At 41.5% G+C, this 17944-nt stretch overlaps 1 protein-coding gene across 1 annotated transcript; it reads left to right on the top strand.

Moving 5' to 3' along the window:
• Positions 1-1494: 1494 nt before the first annotated feature.
• alpl (alkaline phosphatase, biomineralization associated) lies at positions 1495-16996 on the top strand. Its single transcript, XM_040115495.1, is given in 13 exon segments — positions 1495-1635; positions 4236-4401; positions 5298-5417; positions 6501-6616; positions 9555-9729; positions 11099-11274; positions 11997-12027; positions 12030-12136; positions 12292-12361; positions 12507-12641; positions 15080-15271; positions 15386-15505; positions 16037-16996. Coding segments are annotated over 12 exon segments (1629 nt in total). The 5' UTR covers positions 1495-1635; positions 4236-4280; the 3' UTR covers positions 16303-16996.
• Positions 16997-17944: the final 948 nt, after the last annotated feature.

Below are 17944 nucleotides of genomic sequence, written 5' to 3'. Positions count from 1 at the left end.
AAATGTAGGTAGCATGAACGCTAAAGCGGTAAAAAGTCAAGCTTTGGAAAAAAAAAAAAAATCCACACAGTGGAAATACTCGAATACCAGTATCAGAGTAATGTTAATTTATCTGCTTCAGCGTTACAACCGTTGGCGGCTGTCAACGGCTTCCTACCTTGCTAATTCAAATCCCCCCCCCCCCACACACACACACAGCCGTTACATCTGAATGTTATTTAAAGACCCCCCCCGACCTTTAACCACTGCCTGCCTGCAGCAAGCTGACAGTTTGCCAGCAAACCTCCATCCTTCATCGAGCACTTTAGGTGATTAATCGACGACGTTTTGAAGGCCCTGGCAGTGCAGACGGTTAACAGCAGGGTGATCTTAAGCAAACCAAACGTCCCAGCAGACACGATACATGGTGAAGTGGAAAAAGCAGGGGGGCTACCATGCTCGGTGAAATCTTTCCCTTGGCCTCACCAGATCTGCTTCTGCGCCGTAAATATTGATTTTCCAGGCAGAAAGAGCATCACATGCTCTGAAAGCACATAGGATGAACTGGGTCTCAAAGCAATCGAAAGTATAGAGGCGGCTTTACACATTTAGAAAAATCAATCATGTTGGATGTTAAAAGGAGCATCCCAATGAGGCTACTGTGGGTTAGCAAAACATATCTCAACGCGTATGCTACGCTCAGACCAGGGCCATTTGACTTGGTGGTAAATTGGTTAATTATAATCTAATCAGCTAATACAGGGGGTTGGGAAAATGTGAGGAGAGAAAAATAAATGGACGAAATTAAGAAAATCAGGCTGTAGTTGTAGATGTTGCACACTGTACTATGACTGAGCTTGTGAGCCTGTTTAATGTTGTGGCTGGTCGGGGCCGAAGGTGACCATACCCCGACCAGCCACAACATTCAACCCAGCTACCAGTTTTGATGTCTGAGAATGGGAAAGTGGTCTCAGACCATTCTGTACAATATGGTGCATTTTTCTGGCTCTTCTTTGTGTCTCGAATGTTGTGTTTTGTGCTGTTTTGTGTGTGTTTTCTTGAATATTTTAAAGGGAAAAGGCTACGAGTGGGTCCTGCAAACTAGCCAAAGTTATAAATGCTGTGGCATGTGACACTGGTGCATGATACTGTATATACTAAAACATTCAAATAAATAAACAATGGCCCAATACGTAGTTAAAAGTAGCTTTTTTTCTGATAATACCTCTGCCTCTGTAACACCATTGCTTATAATGGAGTGTTTTGTCACATTGTGGCATTGCCACTCAAAGTGTTCTGAACACCTCCACCAATCCGGCACAATGGGGCTCCGTCCTTGAGGCAGTTCGTCGATCGTCAGGCAGGCGGCGCTCTCGGTCCATCTACTCCCACCGCGGCGGCGGCGGAGGCGGCAGCAGCGGCAGCGCGGCACCGTTCTTTCTAAGGTTTGTTTGTACCCACCACCCCCCCGAATCCACCCACCCCCGCCGGGAGGGCTAGAAACCGCTATTCTCAGACCCAAAGAGGAAGAGTCGAACAACCGTGGCTTTAGAAGCAACGGGGAAAGCAGCAATACACATTCAGCGTAATGAAGAGGGACTGAATGAACTGCGCGCACATTTGGCTGTAGTCTTTGTGCCTGGAGAGCCACTTGCAGTAAGTAAAACTACAATGAACTTTTTTCTTTTTTTTTTTTAGGGGGGGGGGTGTCTACACATAACAGATTGATTTGGGAGAAACGCGCTGTCGTAAACTGTGTAAACTGAATTATGGTTACAGGTTGGTATATTCTGGTGGTGGTGGTGGTGGTGGGGGGATTCTTTTTATTTTTATTTTTTCCCCTCAGCATCCGGTCAGAATATCCCCATGAGTTTATCCGTGTTGTGCAATGTCCAAAGATCAAATCTGGATTTAAAAAAAAAGATCTGTTGCACCGACACCAGCTGTGTTTTTAATCCTTTTTCGCACCAGCTTCAAGTGCTGGTCCCGATGGTCTTCAGCAGTATAGCTCTCTCTAATTTATGAATAAGTAATACAGTATTTTAAGTTGTCATTTTTGATTACAACCTTGTGATTTATACAACTGGAGAATGTAAAAGTGCTTGCAGTGGGTTCATGGGTTTCCCTGTATCCGCTCCTCTTCCCCGAACCCCTTTAATGTATGAGAGTTGGCAATAAAATGCTGTTCTGCCCCCCCCCCTCAGTGATATATTTTTTGGCTTTTTGTAAAGACAGAATCTCAGATGTGGTGTAGACTCCACTGAAGACTACCACAGCCCATATAAGTTCTTGATGCAGTGATTATAAAATCTGTTTTATTATCTTTTTTTTAGTTAGTCGATAAATATTCATACATAGTTACAGATCAGATCTTTAATAGAACCAGGAAAATATAAGAATAATGTTGCCGTCTGTGCGAAAATCCTGTGTAAATGTTAGTTATTCTGTGTGCATGCAAGATGCTGGACGAGGCAGACTGGTGTGAGAAGAAAACCAAGTTGCCTATTTAAAATCTGGCCACTGTGTTAAGTGTCCTTGCCAGTCAGAGTGAACAGAGACAGAGAAGACAACACATTCCTGTCTGTCTGAGACCCAACACAAAGCGCTCGGTTGCCCTGCTTTTCTGGAAGTGAAGCAGTGATAAACGCTGGGTTTTGGGTTTTGGAGGTCAGCCTCCATTTGTCAGCCCTCCGCTTCTGAGCATAATTAAAAGCCTAATCCATGCTTTGGAGCTGCTACCTACTGGAGTAGCACATGCAAGTGCCCGTGTGACTTGCTTCGGGGCTTCAAAGGCAGCTCGGCATAGAGCCGAGGGAGGACGAGTAATTTGGTGCGAGGAAATTTCACCCCATTTGACGCCGGCTGGGTTTGGGACACACTGGGGTGGCCGAATGCTTGGCGACACCATGGCCGAAGTGGGATTTCATGTGATACTGACCACTGTCCTGTCTGGCCTCCTGCTGGTAGCCGTGGTGGCGCTGCTTTGCTATTTCACCTGCAGACTGGCCGGTTCACTGCCTCTGGGTGGACCTAGCAGCTTTTGAGGCCACGTCTGGCCTGCCACGTCTGAGGAATGGCAAAAGCAAGGTAATACCTTGTATTAATTCCATACCTTGTTATTAAATCCATTGACTTGTGCCTGGTTGGTGAAGGACTGTTTTTCGTATATGTGTGTGAGAGTGCGTGTGTGTCTTGGGTGGTTCAGATATCCTGGCTTTTTATTAAACCAGATGGAGCCTGGCACAGTTACACAGCCTGAAGCAAGCTTTTGGGGTTGTTGACGAGCAAGCTGTTTCATTATAGTCAGTATGAAAAAGTGCAGTTCAAAGGTATGGCGCATGCTTAGTGAACGACTATGCATAGTGAGGGGAAGCACATTTGAATTAGAGAGTGATTGATTTAACCATATATGCACGCAACCCTCTCCATAAAAAAGGATCAGAAGACTTATGTCAGAATGTCGCAGGTGAAAGATCTTTTGTGATAAAAAGTATTACAATCCTGAGGTTCCTTCCCAGGGGTGGATGTGTCCAGTCAATCATTTGGCGTTAATCAGCTTTGTTATGGCCCTTAAACCTCTCACCGCTATGGAGCACAATCCCATTAAAATGACCTTGACTATAAGCACGGGGAAGAAAGGAGGAGGGTGTGGATAATTGTAGATGAAAGCCTAACTGGCCAGGACCCACAAGGGCCCCTGTTGTGACTACTTACATTCACAGCAAGGCCTCAAGCTTAACTTTACCAAGCTTTCCTTTTGTTTCTGCTGCAAAGCCTGATGGTGGGCCGAAAGATCTGTTTTTAACAAGTGAGACCATCAATGGAAAGAGATATCTTTCATCCACACTGCTTTGATTACATGAAAACAGACTGGTGGTTGGATTCTGCTTGTGCTTTTTGCCCCCCCCCCCCCACAGCTTCATTTTGCATGATTCTTTATTTGGAAAGCCTATGTGATAGAAGGGAATGAGTAATACTACCACTCCTCTCCACAATCTCTGTTGAGGACGCACTAAGCAAAGAACTAATGTTCCAGTGGGGCCGCCTATTCAATAAGACAAGCCTGTGGTTACACTGGTCACTTACGGAGTGGACATTTGCAGTGCAACAGCGTGACCAAGAAGCGTGTTATCTGGCTGAAATAAGCATTCTTAGTCAAATCATCACGGAGTAAATAAATATTAAACCAGTATGTCAGTCACCGTGCGACCAGATGACACAGACTTAATGACTAATGTGTCCTTCTTCTCTCATAGCTTTGAGGCGACTGCAGACAGGCTTCCTCAGCTTCTCAAAGTGGCATGTTATGGCCGTCTAGAGAAACGCGTCAGCCACACAGAGACGACGACATGAAGGCGACAGCCCTGCTCATCATTTGCTCCTGTCTGATCTCGGGGAGTCTGGGGAAGCCACAATTCCCTGGTAAGTTACTGTGGTGTTAGTCAGTCGCCGCACAAACAGCGGCAAGCCGTCCAGCCGTCTGTAACGCAACAGGAGATGTCCGGCAAACACTAGAGGTTTTTCGAGGTTGTGGTTGAATGTTTGAAAGTCTCGAGGGAAGTTTATTTATCCGAAAGGATTTCCCGTTTCTTGAAAATTTTCTGCCAGTCTATTCAATTTGTTTGCACCACAGAAAATAACAGGAATTTATTGTTTAGATACATTTACTAATAAAAGATCGTCAAGTAACAGCCTCTGTTATCGCAATCTATAACAAAAGGTTAAGCTTGTCCAGTGTGTAGAACATGGATTCTCAACATGTTAAATGTTAATGTACGTCTCTTTCAGATGATTTGACTCTAACATGGTTATAGTTAGGGTTGAGATTAATATGTAACCATAATTTATCGAATAATCTTCTGACTATTTTCCCGATTAATTGATGAATAATTTTGTCCAAAACACAAAGATATTCAATTAACTGTCGTAGGAGACTGAGGAAACCACCAAATATTTACGTTTGAGAAGCTGGGATCACTGAATTTTTGGCAGTGTTTGCTTAAAAAAATCACTTAAAACAAAATTGTTGCTATTTAATTTTCAACTAGTCAATTAATCGACTACTTTTTCAGCTCAGTTCTAGTACATGTTGTGGTTACAGTGGTTAATAGAGCTCAGATGGTATGACATACAGCATATACAGTCAGTGTCAGCGAGTAATCTGTCAGTAATACAGTATGTCCATGTGGTTTTACAATGTGAATAATCGGATCCACATTCACTACACTCTACATCCTCACAGACAGACCTGTATCTGTTGAATCCCGCAGCTATATCCAAAGCTAACCAGACTTCTTATTGTTTGTTGCGATGCACAGAGCAAGAAAAGGATCCTAACTTCTGGAATGCATGGGCTCAGCGGTCCCTGCAGAAAGCTCTGATGCTGCAAAATCTCAATAAAAACGAAGCAAAGAATCTCATCCTCTTCCTTGGAGATGGTAAGCCACGATATCATTATTTTTATATCCTGATTTGTGGCAAGAAATGATGACTACCCCCCCCCATCCCAATCCTGCATAAAACCACTTAAAGTGGAAGGTAACCTTGCTGCAGAGGGATTTTAAGTAATCTCATCGCTAAAGACCCTAATTGTCAGCACAGAGCCTTGCCCACTCTGCCTTTGTCTTTTTTTTTTATTTTTTTATAGATATGATTAATTGTGGACAGACCCAGCAGGGCTAACAGTTTTATTTAAATTGAAATGTTGTTATAGAGGTTTCCAGTAATCCAGTGAAAAATATATTAGATTTTTCAAATGTTTTCTAATGAACAGCAGCAACCAAAACAACTGGGCTGCCACCACATCACTGGGCTTCTTTCTGTGCTGGTACATTCATTGGTCTCACAATAACTTTTATCCTCCATCGGGCCTCTGCTCTCTCTGTTTGGACTATAGGCACAACACGGCATTCTTGCGCACTGCAGCATACGTGGTCATGTTAGTGTAGTTAGAGAATAGCAGACAGCATCTTACAACTTTTTTTTAAAGTTGGAAAAGGTATGTTCTCCATTATGTGTGTTTACTAAAAAATAAGTTGAAAAATTGGTAAGATATAACAGGGAACTATTATCTAACTGGAAAATGTTTCCCAGACAAGAAAATAACCATATTCTATGTAGGTAATGAGATTCAGCTGCACAATGAACCGTTTTCTCTTTGTACCGCTATTCAAGACAACCAAACATCAAAAAATCATGGAAGGTTAAATTCACCAAGCAAGCAACTACAAAAGGTCCTTTCTTCCTATAGCACCTCAAAAGTGCTATATTCTTGTTTTTTCTATCTTCTTTTTCCTTTGAGTATGTGTTTTTGAAGTCACTCGGATCTCAGAAAATGTTTTGCTTATCAGCAGTAATCTGGTTCTGAAATGTCAAAGAAAACAAGAGTCTTTCAGACGTTGCAAACTGAGCGCGGCACTGAATAAAATGTGTGTTGATGTTTGTCATGGTTGGGCTCTCTCTTTGCCATCCTGAAGGAAAATTGATGCAATCCTAACAGTCCACTTGCTTTTGGTTTTTAGGGATGGGCATTCCCACGGTGACGGCTGCTCGAATACTGAAGGGTCAGCTTAACGGACAGAGTGGAGAAGAGACGCAGCTGGCGATGGAAAAATTCCCTTTTGTATCTTTGGCCAAGGTCTTTCTGGGTTATCATATCTTACAGTATTGGACAATGTATTGATCGTGCTGTGGCCATTAATGGCTTCCTGACAAAGGCCTGTGACCGTAAACAAGGTCACTTAGTGTGTCATGTTATACTGGCTGTATATTACAGTATGTCACAGATTTCATTTACAAAAAGCCAGCCAGACATTGTGGAGTATTTTCATTATTTATACCTCAGGCACACACACAACATCAGCAACGGCAGCTTTATGTGTTTATCATTTAAAGGATAAGTGTGGCAATATTGTATATTTTTCTCATTGTCAACAAATCCCATGAAAAGAACAAAATCAACAACTAATTTATCCTAGTAATAAGTGATGTCTGTGTAGCCAAAGCCTGAAATAGCTCATTTCTCTGTGCCATAGACCTTCACTGTTGTCCAAACACAATTAAAAAGCCATCAATGATCCACTCGCTGCACTGGGTGACATCTTCCTTTATTAGATGGTCCCTCAGTGGCAGCTGTAGTGTAGCAGAGGGAAGAACTGAAATTAAAAACACATTTCCGTATCATTCTTGATAATATAATATATATTTATAATATAATAGCTTGCATTACTTTTGTCGAATCCGGCTACACTTACAAGTGCACAATACCAGCTCTTCTGTGAATATGAGAAAGGCAGGCCAACTACTTACATAAAACTGAGACATCTGTAAGAATCCTTCAGACAAACAGAATCTGTGTGGATTATCTAGAGGAAACAGGGTTTGGAGATTTTCCTACAAATGTATTCTTTCACAACAGTAAACTGTGAACTACTAGGAAAATTGTAGAAACAGAACAGGGACACTAATGACCAGGGCCAAATCAGCAGCTGCAGCAGAGAAGAAGCTGCTGATGCAATGCACCACCCGGCGAGCCCACGGCAGGTGTCCCAAATAAAACACACCTGCCGTGTGGCGTGATCAACACAGACTTGCTGGCTCTGGCTAAACGCTAAATGCTAAAATACTGGCGGTGGATCTTTCACCTGTGGAGTGTTGTTTATACATCTCCTGCATTATCCTGCTGTTAATTCTATAAGAAGTGGCAGCTTTTTGATTTATGTAGCTTAATAATGCTCCTGCCGCAGTGTCCGTAGACTTGGAACCATCACTTGTATGCACAGGCTGCAAAGTGCCTGACTGGAATTTATTATTTTTTCACCTGGGAACGGCGTACTTGCATTGAAATACCAATTCATAGACACCTGCATATACGCCTGGTAGCCTAAAGATGCTCTTTAATGTAATAGTTTTATCATATATAATTAATATCACCATATAACATTTCACTCCTCACTTTCCCCCTTTTAAAAATGTAACGCAATAACATTAACTCAGAGTACATTTGAACTGACTCCTACACCCAACATGCTACAGTATTCTAAATTATAATATTATAGATCTGCACGGTTTGCGTCACCGCCATGGACAACATTGGGCCAGGGAAGTCACAGAGGGTTTTCGGTGCATAGCTATGATCATCGCGCTGTAGTGTAGAACAAAACAAATCTGCATTTACTAATTAACCAAATCACCAAAACGTCCGACGGTAATGTTGAGGCACCTCTGCTGGCGTATTCCCTATAAATTTCGTCACTGTGACTCCATGGATGGTGCTAAGTTGACCTGGATCTAGATGAGCAGTTGGCCATGATAGACATTCCAGGGTGCTGCCTTCTGCATTTACTGCCGGTCAGACTCAGAGACGAGCGTTTGAAATGACTCACGTAAAAATTACGTTTTATTTGGAAAGACAGTAGGAGTCTCATGCATACGACCCATAGAGACACAATGACCACATTTATGGGAAATATGTCGTGTTGATATATTCCTGAATTACACATTCTACAAAAAGTTTTAAATTATAGCATTGATAACACTCATTCACATGCCTATCAGTTTTTTTTTTGTTTTTTTTTAGCGTGAATGTGAGCAGTGAAAATTGCTTATTAGTAGATGGGAAGTGTTAGGGCTTGTTTGTTTCTGGACCCAAAGGCAGACACAAGCAACATGGTAGTAGGGAGGGCAGGCAGGTAGATGAGCAAGGTAGCCAGCTGGCAAGCTGAAGTGGCACAGGCACCAGGAATCCTGAACACAGTAAAAGGCATGAGGAAACACAGGAAATAACTCACATGTACTAGATACAGGAACAGCCAAGTGACTAGCATCGAGATCAATGCCTCAACCTAGCAATGGGTGGTTGAAGAGGCGGGGGATTCTTGTACTGCAGGGTTGATGAGCTAATGGAAGACAGGTGTGGAGGAGAAGCAGGAGCCAGGAAAATGAGAGCCACACCAGTAACGCATGCAAACACACACAGAAGGAGACAGGGGAGGTGGAGACACAAGGGTGAGAGGGAAAACGGGGGAACAAAGGGGAAAACTGGAGTCACGGCCGAAGCCATGTAAGAAAGACAAGTAAATATAACTGTATAACTGTCCTGATGTTATATGTAGTGCTTCAACTTACAATTATTTTTATTATCAATTATCTGCTGATTACTTTTTTGATTCATCTATTAGTCTATAAAATAGCAGAATTTTTTTTTTTTTTAAATTCCAATCACAATTTCCCACAGCCCAAGGTGATGTCTAAAAATTGCTTGTTTTGTCTGATTGTTAGTCCAGAATGTAGAGAGATTCAATTTATGAGTGAAAAAGCAGCAACACGTCACACTGAAAACCTGGAACTATGTTTAACTATGTTACGATTAACTGTCTGTCGATTGTCTAATCATTTCAGCTCTAGCCGTAAATACCTCACAGAGCACCAAATGTGTTTGTATCAGTGGCTGTTATTGTAGGAACAGCACCTATCTAGCTAGTGTCACGTTTGAACAACTTACATCAGAGCGACTATAAACAGTCCCATTCGATATTTGAATTCTGATCACGTGTCAATGGCCTGTGTCTCTGCAGACATACAACACTAATGCACAGGTGCCAGACAGTGCTGGCACAGCCACAGCTTACCTCTGCGGGGTCAAGGCCAACGAGGGCACGGTGGGCGTGAGTGCAGCTGCCGTCCGATCCCAGTGTAACACTACACAGGGCAATGAGGTCACCTCCATCCTCAGATGGGCTAAGGACGCAGGTAGAGTGCCATTACAGTAACGGAATACAACGCGGGCCATTTTCACAGACATTTCCTTGTCTACAGGGTTTGCAGAGTTTTTATCCTCAGAGCAGTTTGCGAGTAACATTTACTTGATGGAAAGGGTTATTTTTTAATGTGCTCTCATGTAAAAATACTAGTGGTAGAGTTATCTACATATTTTTTAGAAAATTCTGTCTTGCCATGAAGTTTCATAAGGTTTGTGGATGTTTTTTTACTTTTGCCGAACTCTAATGTTTCTGTGTCCTTGAATCAAATGGGGTTTTTGTTGTTGTTGTTTGTCGTGTTATTGGCACAGAAAAAATTAGTCGCACACGGGTATATGAGCGGCTTCAGTTTCAATCATCAGTTCAATGGTGTATCCATAGAGCCAGAACACAACATAGAGCAATGTTTCATGCAGATAGTTTTGATCAAAAGCCTGAAAGATGACGTCTTTTCCTAAGTTTCCCGATGAATGACACTGATTTTCTTTAAGAATGTGCTTTTAACTTTCAAGGATACATCACAGCATTATGTAAGCTGCTTGAACACACGTTGCATAACACACAACTTAAAAGACAGAATGATAAAATGCACAACAGAGAAGGAGACAACAGATGTTGAAAGGGATTAGTACCCTGTATTTTCAGAGGGCAGGAGTGGTGATAAGTTAGGGGTGGGTGAGGGTCAGGGTGTGTGTGGGGTCAGGGGTCATGGATAGTAAGAAATCCAATCATTCCCCAGGGAACATGGCAGGCAGCAGCTGACCTCCTGCAGAAAGCAAACACAAATGTGTGTTTCATCGGGTCATTTTATGGGACTGTCCTCTGCTGGCTTTACCAGTTATGTTATTTTTTCTTTTTAGACCTAGAAGATTTATCAGAGGGAAACCATTTTTTATGCCGACAAACACTGCTCCATCCATTGATCATTGGTGGACAAGACTGTTAAAATAGTTTTTGGGCTAGGGCTGAGTGATTTCAGCATTTTCATGGGGGGCCTGGACTTCAAAACAAAACTTCGGAGATCTTTTTTTTTTTTTTTTTTTTTTTTGGTATTTGATGATCAAATTTCTAAGTGCTCTTGAACCGAACATTCTAAGATGTTTTTCACATGATTTACGCTTGATTCTACATGATTAAAGGATAAGTGCTGACTTTGTCTCGGTTCACATGCCCATACTGTCGTTAAGAAAGGTTTTTGGTTCCTGTAATCATCCCTGCTGTCCATACTGGCTGTGGAGTGATTCATAACATGAAAATTTTGTGCTAAAAATGTTGTGAATTTCCTGAGTCTGAAACTCTCCTTTTAATCAAAATATGACTCAGCCTTTATTCAGACAGCTGCATTTGTATGTCAACTGCAGGCAAGTCAGTGGGAATAGTGACAACGACACGTGTCAACCATGCAACTCCCAGTGCTGCCTACGCCCACAGTGTGGACAGAGACTGGTACTCCGACAATGAGATGCCAGCTGAAGCCCTGCAGGCTGGCTGCAAGGACATCGCCAGACAGCTCTTTGAAAACATTCCCAACATTGATGTGAGCGGAAAGTATTGATTCTCATCAGAGCTGAAACAATTAGTTGATGAATTGATCAGAGAGAAAAATAATCAGCAGCTGTTTTGGTAGTCGATTAATCATTTCTGTCATTTTTTTGAGCAAAAATTTCTAACATGTCCTTGTACCTATTGGGTTTTTAGCCATACTAGTGGCATGGCTTCAGGGATTCCTATGTTGGCCTGTCATTTGGTCCACCACTTTGGTTCTGGCTGAAATATCTCAACGAGTATTGGATGGATTGCCAAGAAACTTTGCACAGGCATTCATGATCCAAACAGAACGAAGCAACATGACTCTGGCAGTCACCTGACATTTCCTCTAGCGGCACCATGAGGTTCACACTTGCAGTCTATAGTGAAATATCTGAAAAACTATTGGATGGATTGCCATGAAATTTGCTCACAAAAATAATCGTTTGCAGCCCTCATTCTAGTACAGAGCTTAACACTAGATAGCTCTCAAGAGTTTCAGCTGACCTCCAGGTGATTTGGGTTGCATTGACCTAAAAGACGCACAAATAGTTAACAGACACTTTGGTGAACATTAACGTTTCACCTGATTTTCTACTGAAACAGAACTAACTAAATTGTTTACAACCAGACTGCGATTTTCTGTTTGACGTTCTCTCTCACACAGGGCATGTAGTCATTTGGGCCTACAATTGAGACAGTAATTTTGTTTTCTGTTCTGCAACTTTTCAGGTGATTATGGGTGGAGGGAGAAAGTACATGTTCCCAAAAACAAGTCAGATATTGAGTACCCTGGCATGGCGAAGCACAACGGCACACGGAAAGACGGGAGAAACCTGGTGGAGGAGTGGTCTTCCAGAATGAGGGCTAAAGTAAATTTCTCCTCCTCTTCCCTCTCGTTATACTTCTCCCTGGTCCCTCTTTTATCTTCCCAATTACATTTGCATATTTAGGAGTTCAAAGTGACTGCAGTGTTACCAGTCACACTAAGCTTTGCATTTGTGTCTTTTATTTTTTAACTGTGCAGAAAGGCCATTATGTATGGAACAAGAAGCAGCTCTTATCACTGAACCCTAACAACGTGGATTACTTATTGGGTGAGTTTCCAGTCTCAGTGTCATTATGCAACTCTCATTGAAGTGTAAATGAAGAGCCATACTATGTGTGTATGCATTTGCTGTAGGCTTATTTTCTGTGTGTATTATCCTGTTTCTCCTTGAACCGTGCCTTCCCTTATTCCAGGTCTCTTTGAACCTGGGGACCTGACATATGACTTGGAGAGGAACACTGAGACTGATCCTTCACTGACAGAGATGGTGGAGGTGGCCATCAAGATCCTGAGGAAGAACCCCAGTGGATTTTACCTGCTTGTAGAAGGTGAATTTGTACCTCTATAATGGTGAAATTGGACAGTATTCTTTTGTTTTGGATTCAGATCTGTCAGGCTTGTCTGCTGAGTTGGTCCAGTATGCTTCACACCTCGATTTCTCTCCAAGAACCCTATGTTTTCAGCATGTCTCCGTAGTCTTGACTTAAACAAATCCTACAAGTGGGTATAACTCTACACATTTAAAGATAGTCTCGTCTTAAAAGGCATTCATGGAGTTGGTCTTTGTTGTACACATGAAAAGTGACAGAAATAGTTGTGTGATAAAAGAAAAAAGAGAGCTGGAGAGCAGTGGCTTACTTTGGCACTTTGGCAAAGGACAAGCACTCTGTTTGGAGGGTAGTGAGGCCATAGGTTTTGTTGAAGCCAATCTATCTAGACAATCTATCTATCACAGTAAATATCTAAACTATCACAGTAAATATCTGCCAAGGCACGAAGGGGGGGCTTGGGAGACAGGATTATTTGGACCAAGTTGAACAGAGTCTGGGCCAGTTGGGGTTAACAGTCGGGAGATAAAATCACACAGTGTGTTGTGTTTAATGATTTGGATTGGTGGCCTTCTGATAAAAGGTGCTGCCTGTTGCTCTCATCAGAATTATGTAAAGGAATAGCTCAACAGATTACACAAACAAGATAAAGCATATTAATTAGTGAGCTTTACAGGCATTAGCAGGTGTTCTTTTCACTTTGCTGCCTTTACCAGATTTCCCTCTGTTTCTCTACTGTAAGAAACAGAGGGAAGACTGGAGACACAGGGAAAGCATGCTTAAAGTACTGTGTTGGTGTAGCTTATCAACTGACTGCATTCGGGGTCCAGCACAACTAGGTATGCCTACTCTTGTTCTCTTACACAGGTCTGATTATGTCTTCCACAAAAAGAAATTGAATTAATCAATGACATCTGCTGACTGACAATAAAGAGGAAAACATGACTCAGTTTGTGGTTTAGTATCAATGTTGGGGAGCATGAAAATTAGAGACACCACCATCAATTTGTTAGGTTAGGTACATTTTGTTAGGTTTGATAGGTTCACCGTTTTTTTTCATGTTGAATAGGATCATGTCTTAATTTACCCAAAATATTGCACATGAAAATTTCATTTTACTAGAGATAATAAAGTGGTCGACAACTTTGTGAACATATGCCCCTTTTAAAATATGCACTGTTATCGCTAACTGCTGCCAGTTTTACATGTTGGTATCATGTTTGAAAAGGACCCTTAATATTTTTCTTTTTACATAAAAATCACTTTAGCAGTCTTAGGACCTAGTCACAGTTCTGTAAAAATTTGACATGGTTAACAAGTCCCCTGAACCAATGTAGCTTTGATAACGGAGAAGTTTACATGAAGCTGATAAACTCTGATGGTTGTAATAACTGTTACAGTACTTAACACGTCTGATGATGTGTAGACACCATAACAGCATAAACATATGAGTGACAGTTGGTAGAAACAGCAGGGTTGCCTGTGGTTAGCCGGACTGCCCTGCAGCCAGCCAAAACATAACACCAGATTGTATTAAAATCATATAACACCTCAGGTCCTTTTACATACCATTGGAAGTCATTAGAAAACATTCTAACGATTCACTGAGTGGCACTTAGTTTAGATAAAACATCCGTTTTTACTGTTGGCTCAAAAGTAACCTTTTTTTCAAAGTCTTTTACTTTGCTACCAAGTTCCCTTCACTTAATTGTTCCTTCAAGGGACACATTTTGTGCAGCAGTTAATAAAATACAATTGGAAATAGAGACCACCTTGCGATGGGATCACACCAGCCACAATGCCCGTCAACATGTGAATTTTTATATCTGTTGCTGTGTACTCTAGGCAGCCTATGTAGGAGAAAACCAAACACAAGCCATTCCAACAACATTTGGTATTTTTCTGGTCTTATCATGGGTGCTGAAACAAAAACTGAAAAATATGTCTGTCAGTGTCAGCAGAAAGTCTCAGCATGATATTAGATATAGTAGGAACAGAAATTTAGGTGTTGATAACCATATTTATTTGGAAAACACCTGCAAGTGTAACAGCAATTGTTCAGCCAGACTTAGCGAGAATAAGGCGGTCTCTATGTTTCTAACGGAGTGCTTGTTAGGTCATTGAACCATGTCTGAAATCCCAGCTCCTACGCATTTTTGATGGGGGAATACTGGGGGCTGCATCTGACAATTCATGCAGCGATTGGCCTGCTTTGTGGATGTGAGAACGTATGCAGGGGTTCGAACCTCGCTATCAAGCTGTCTACTGCTTTAGCACACTTTCAGACTGCCTGAAAGCGTGCACTGCCAGACCCATTTGAACGATTATTGCGCCATGCCTCTCTTGGCTGAACAGCTTCAGACATGGTCAAATGACATGTCATACAAACTACTTAGTTTAAAGCATGAACCGGCCTTAAGCGTTTTCTCCTCTTGCAGGGGGACGTATTGACCATGGACACCATGAGGGCAAGGCCAAGCAAGCTCTACATGAAGCTGTGGAAATGGACCGGGCCATCGGCCTTGCAGATCTCATGACGAGCATCCATGACACACTGACCATAGTTACTGCTGACCATTCTCATATGTTCAACTTCGGAGGCTACACAATGAGAGGAAGCACAATATTTGGTATGTAAGGACTATGATGCACATCAGTACAATTTATTTTTGTTGTGCCATATGACTAGTACTAATTCCTAATAATAGTAGTAAAAATGCCTAATGCTCTGTCTCCATCCACAGGTCTGGCCCCCATGTTGAGTGATATCGATCAGAAGCCCTTCACCTCCATTTTATATGGGAACGGACCAGGTTACAAAATTGTCAACGGTGTGAGGGAGAACGTGTCGGCTATTGACTACAGTAAGTAAAATCGTGTAGCCACCAGGTGGCTGTATGTTTTATTAGGAACGGAACCATATTTAAAGGGAAAATCCAACCAAATCTCTTAACTTTCTAAAAAATGCAGGTACAACCACTTTGCTGTTAATGGTGTGTTGTATTATTCCCCAAAATAACCTCACATAGGTAGATATTATGACATCAAAGCAATTTTAGATATACAAGGACGACAGAAAAGGAGACAATATTAATTTTTCCACTTGAGGTACTTGCAATAAACACCATCATAGTTTTGGTAAAGAGCATGACTGAATAATGGGGTGCTGCTCGACTTTGACATATAAAATAGGTTTTCTTGGAACAACTAAGGGAACACTACCACAGCAAATTCCAGTAAGATATCACAAAATGACTTATAACTCTTTGAATTGCACAACTAAGATTAAAGGTGCCTGACGAAGTTTTCTTTTAAACAAAGGTTTTGTTTACATTTCAGTTTTACTCAATAAAAGCATTGTATAACAATCTTTTCTCTGTGCTTCTTCCTTTCAGAGGAAAATAACTACCAGGCCCAGGCAGCTGTACCTCTGAGCATGGAGACTCATGGAGGAGAGGATGTTGCCGTGTTTGCGAAAGGTCCACTGGCTCACCTGCTTCATGGGGTCCATGAGCAGAACTACATCCCCCACGTAATGGCATATGCAGCCTGCATCGGCCAGAACAGGGAACACTGTATGTCACGCAGCGGGGCTGCTGGTTTACACCCCGTCCTCTCTAGCATCACAGCCCTTCTCACAGTCACCCGACTTCTCTGCTGACCTGCCCCGGACAGTCCTAATCCTGTTAATATCCTTTTTAACTAGTCATCAAACAATTGTTTTTTTTTTTTTTTGTTGTATTTTAAATTTTCTAATTTCACTCTTGACTATTTTGATCATGGGACCACTTTTAACGCACTTTCATGTTTTCATAATTAATGGTCAAAAGCATAAGTATATCAGTTTTATTTAGACAAACATGTAAAGCATTACAAAATAATCAATCACCCCTGATGCACTGAAATAAAAAATGGTGTTGCAGAGATTGCCACAAAATCAGAGATCTCAATTATGAATTGTCTATTCAGTAGGTTTTATTAAGGAATTTAGGACCTGTTAAACATCTTTGTTTAATGTAAACCCTTTGGGTTTGAATTGATAGATTGGCTTTTTAAACGTTTGAATATGTTTCATATTTTAAATGTGCAGTTAACAGAATCTACCTCATAAGCAAAAGATCTCTCATGTAATTATGGTGTGTTTACAACACATTTCGAAGGACAAATTTTATGCCAAAACCAGAGGCAAGTGAATGTATAATTAACAAAAGTAAAAAATATGATGGATTTCTTGTAATACACCTTGTGCATAATTGCAAAAAGCACTGAAAAAGCCCACCTAACATTGTTGTGTCCAACAACAGAAGTTGTAAAATCTCTTAACCAATAAAGACAATGTGTTTGTTTTGTGATAATCTTGTCAGTTTTGATGCAACATTAATGCCTTAAACTTGTGTTAGTGAACATCCTTTTCTTTAGGGGGTCACATATGTTGTATGTTGTACTTTTCCATCTGCTCTGTTGTGGCTTGCATGGAATGTGAATGGACTGAAGCCACTCATTCCTTGAAATCACGTGCTCACTGGGAAAACAGAGGACTCATGTTGGCTGAAGCATGAAAAGTGGTGGTTTAGCTTAAACGTGTATGAGATCAAGTCCTCATGTGGGTACTAGTACATTCTCAATATCAGCACACATAATGGCTGTGTGGAATCTACTGAAGGCCTCGGGGGACACTTCATGCTTTTATGTAAACTTGCTTTGCAGATTACAAATCTTCTATGCCTCTCGGCAGCTACAAATTGTTGTCCTTTAATCCTGTTTTAATCTTTTGTATTCTATATTTAGCGAAAGATAACGATGGGTATCAGATTGTATAGCATGAATATTCAAGTGGGCTTTCAATCCCCAACTTCATCTCACTCTCAAATATATTTGTACATGCCTCACCATGTATGTGCTTCTTGGATTTCCAGAATAATGAACCTTTTATTTCGTAAAATGATGACAAGGGTGATGAAACCAGGAGAAGGCCTTTGTGTGTTGCTTGACACTTAAAGGTGGTTGCCTTGTAAGAGCTTTGTTATGAAATCCATCAACGACAAGGCAAGAAGTTAAGTTGATAAGCCATGACTGGCGCAGTCCTCTTTCACTCGTGGCAGCTGGAATCGAGTCAGGTCTATAGAGATGCTTGTGGTGGCCTCACCAGACGTACAATTTTCTCTTGCAAGCCATAGTCTCTGGGGAGTTCATATCACAAAGCCTTGTTCCGTATAAGGTTGCATACCAGAAACACTGTAATTTTGACCCAAGCCTTTGGTTATATATGGGATCTTGATTTTTATGTACACAATTCTCCAGTT

Source organism: Xiphias gladius, chromosome 21, assembly GCF_016859285.1.
Source record: "Xiphias gladius isolate SHS-SW01 ecotype Sanya breed wild chromosome 21, ASM1685928v1, whole genome shotgun sequence".
Taxonomy (NCBI): Eukaryota; Metazoa; Chordata; class Actinopteri; order Istiophoriformes; family Xiphiidae; genus Xiphias; species Xiphias gladius.
Note: the sequence above shows the minus strand (reverse complement) of the source record. Positions and strands in the feature narration are given on the sequence as shown.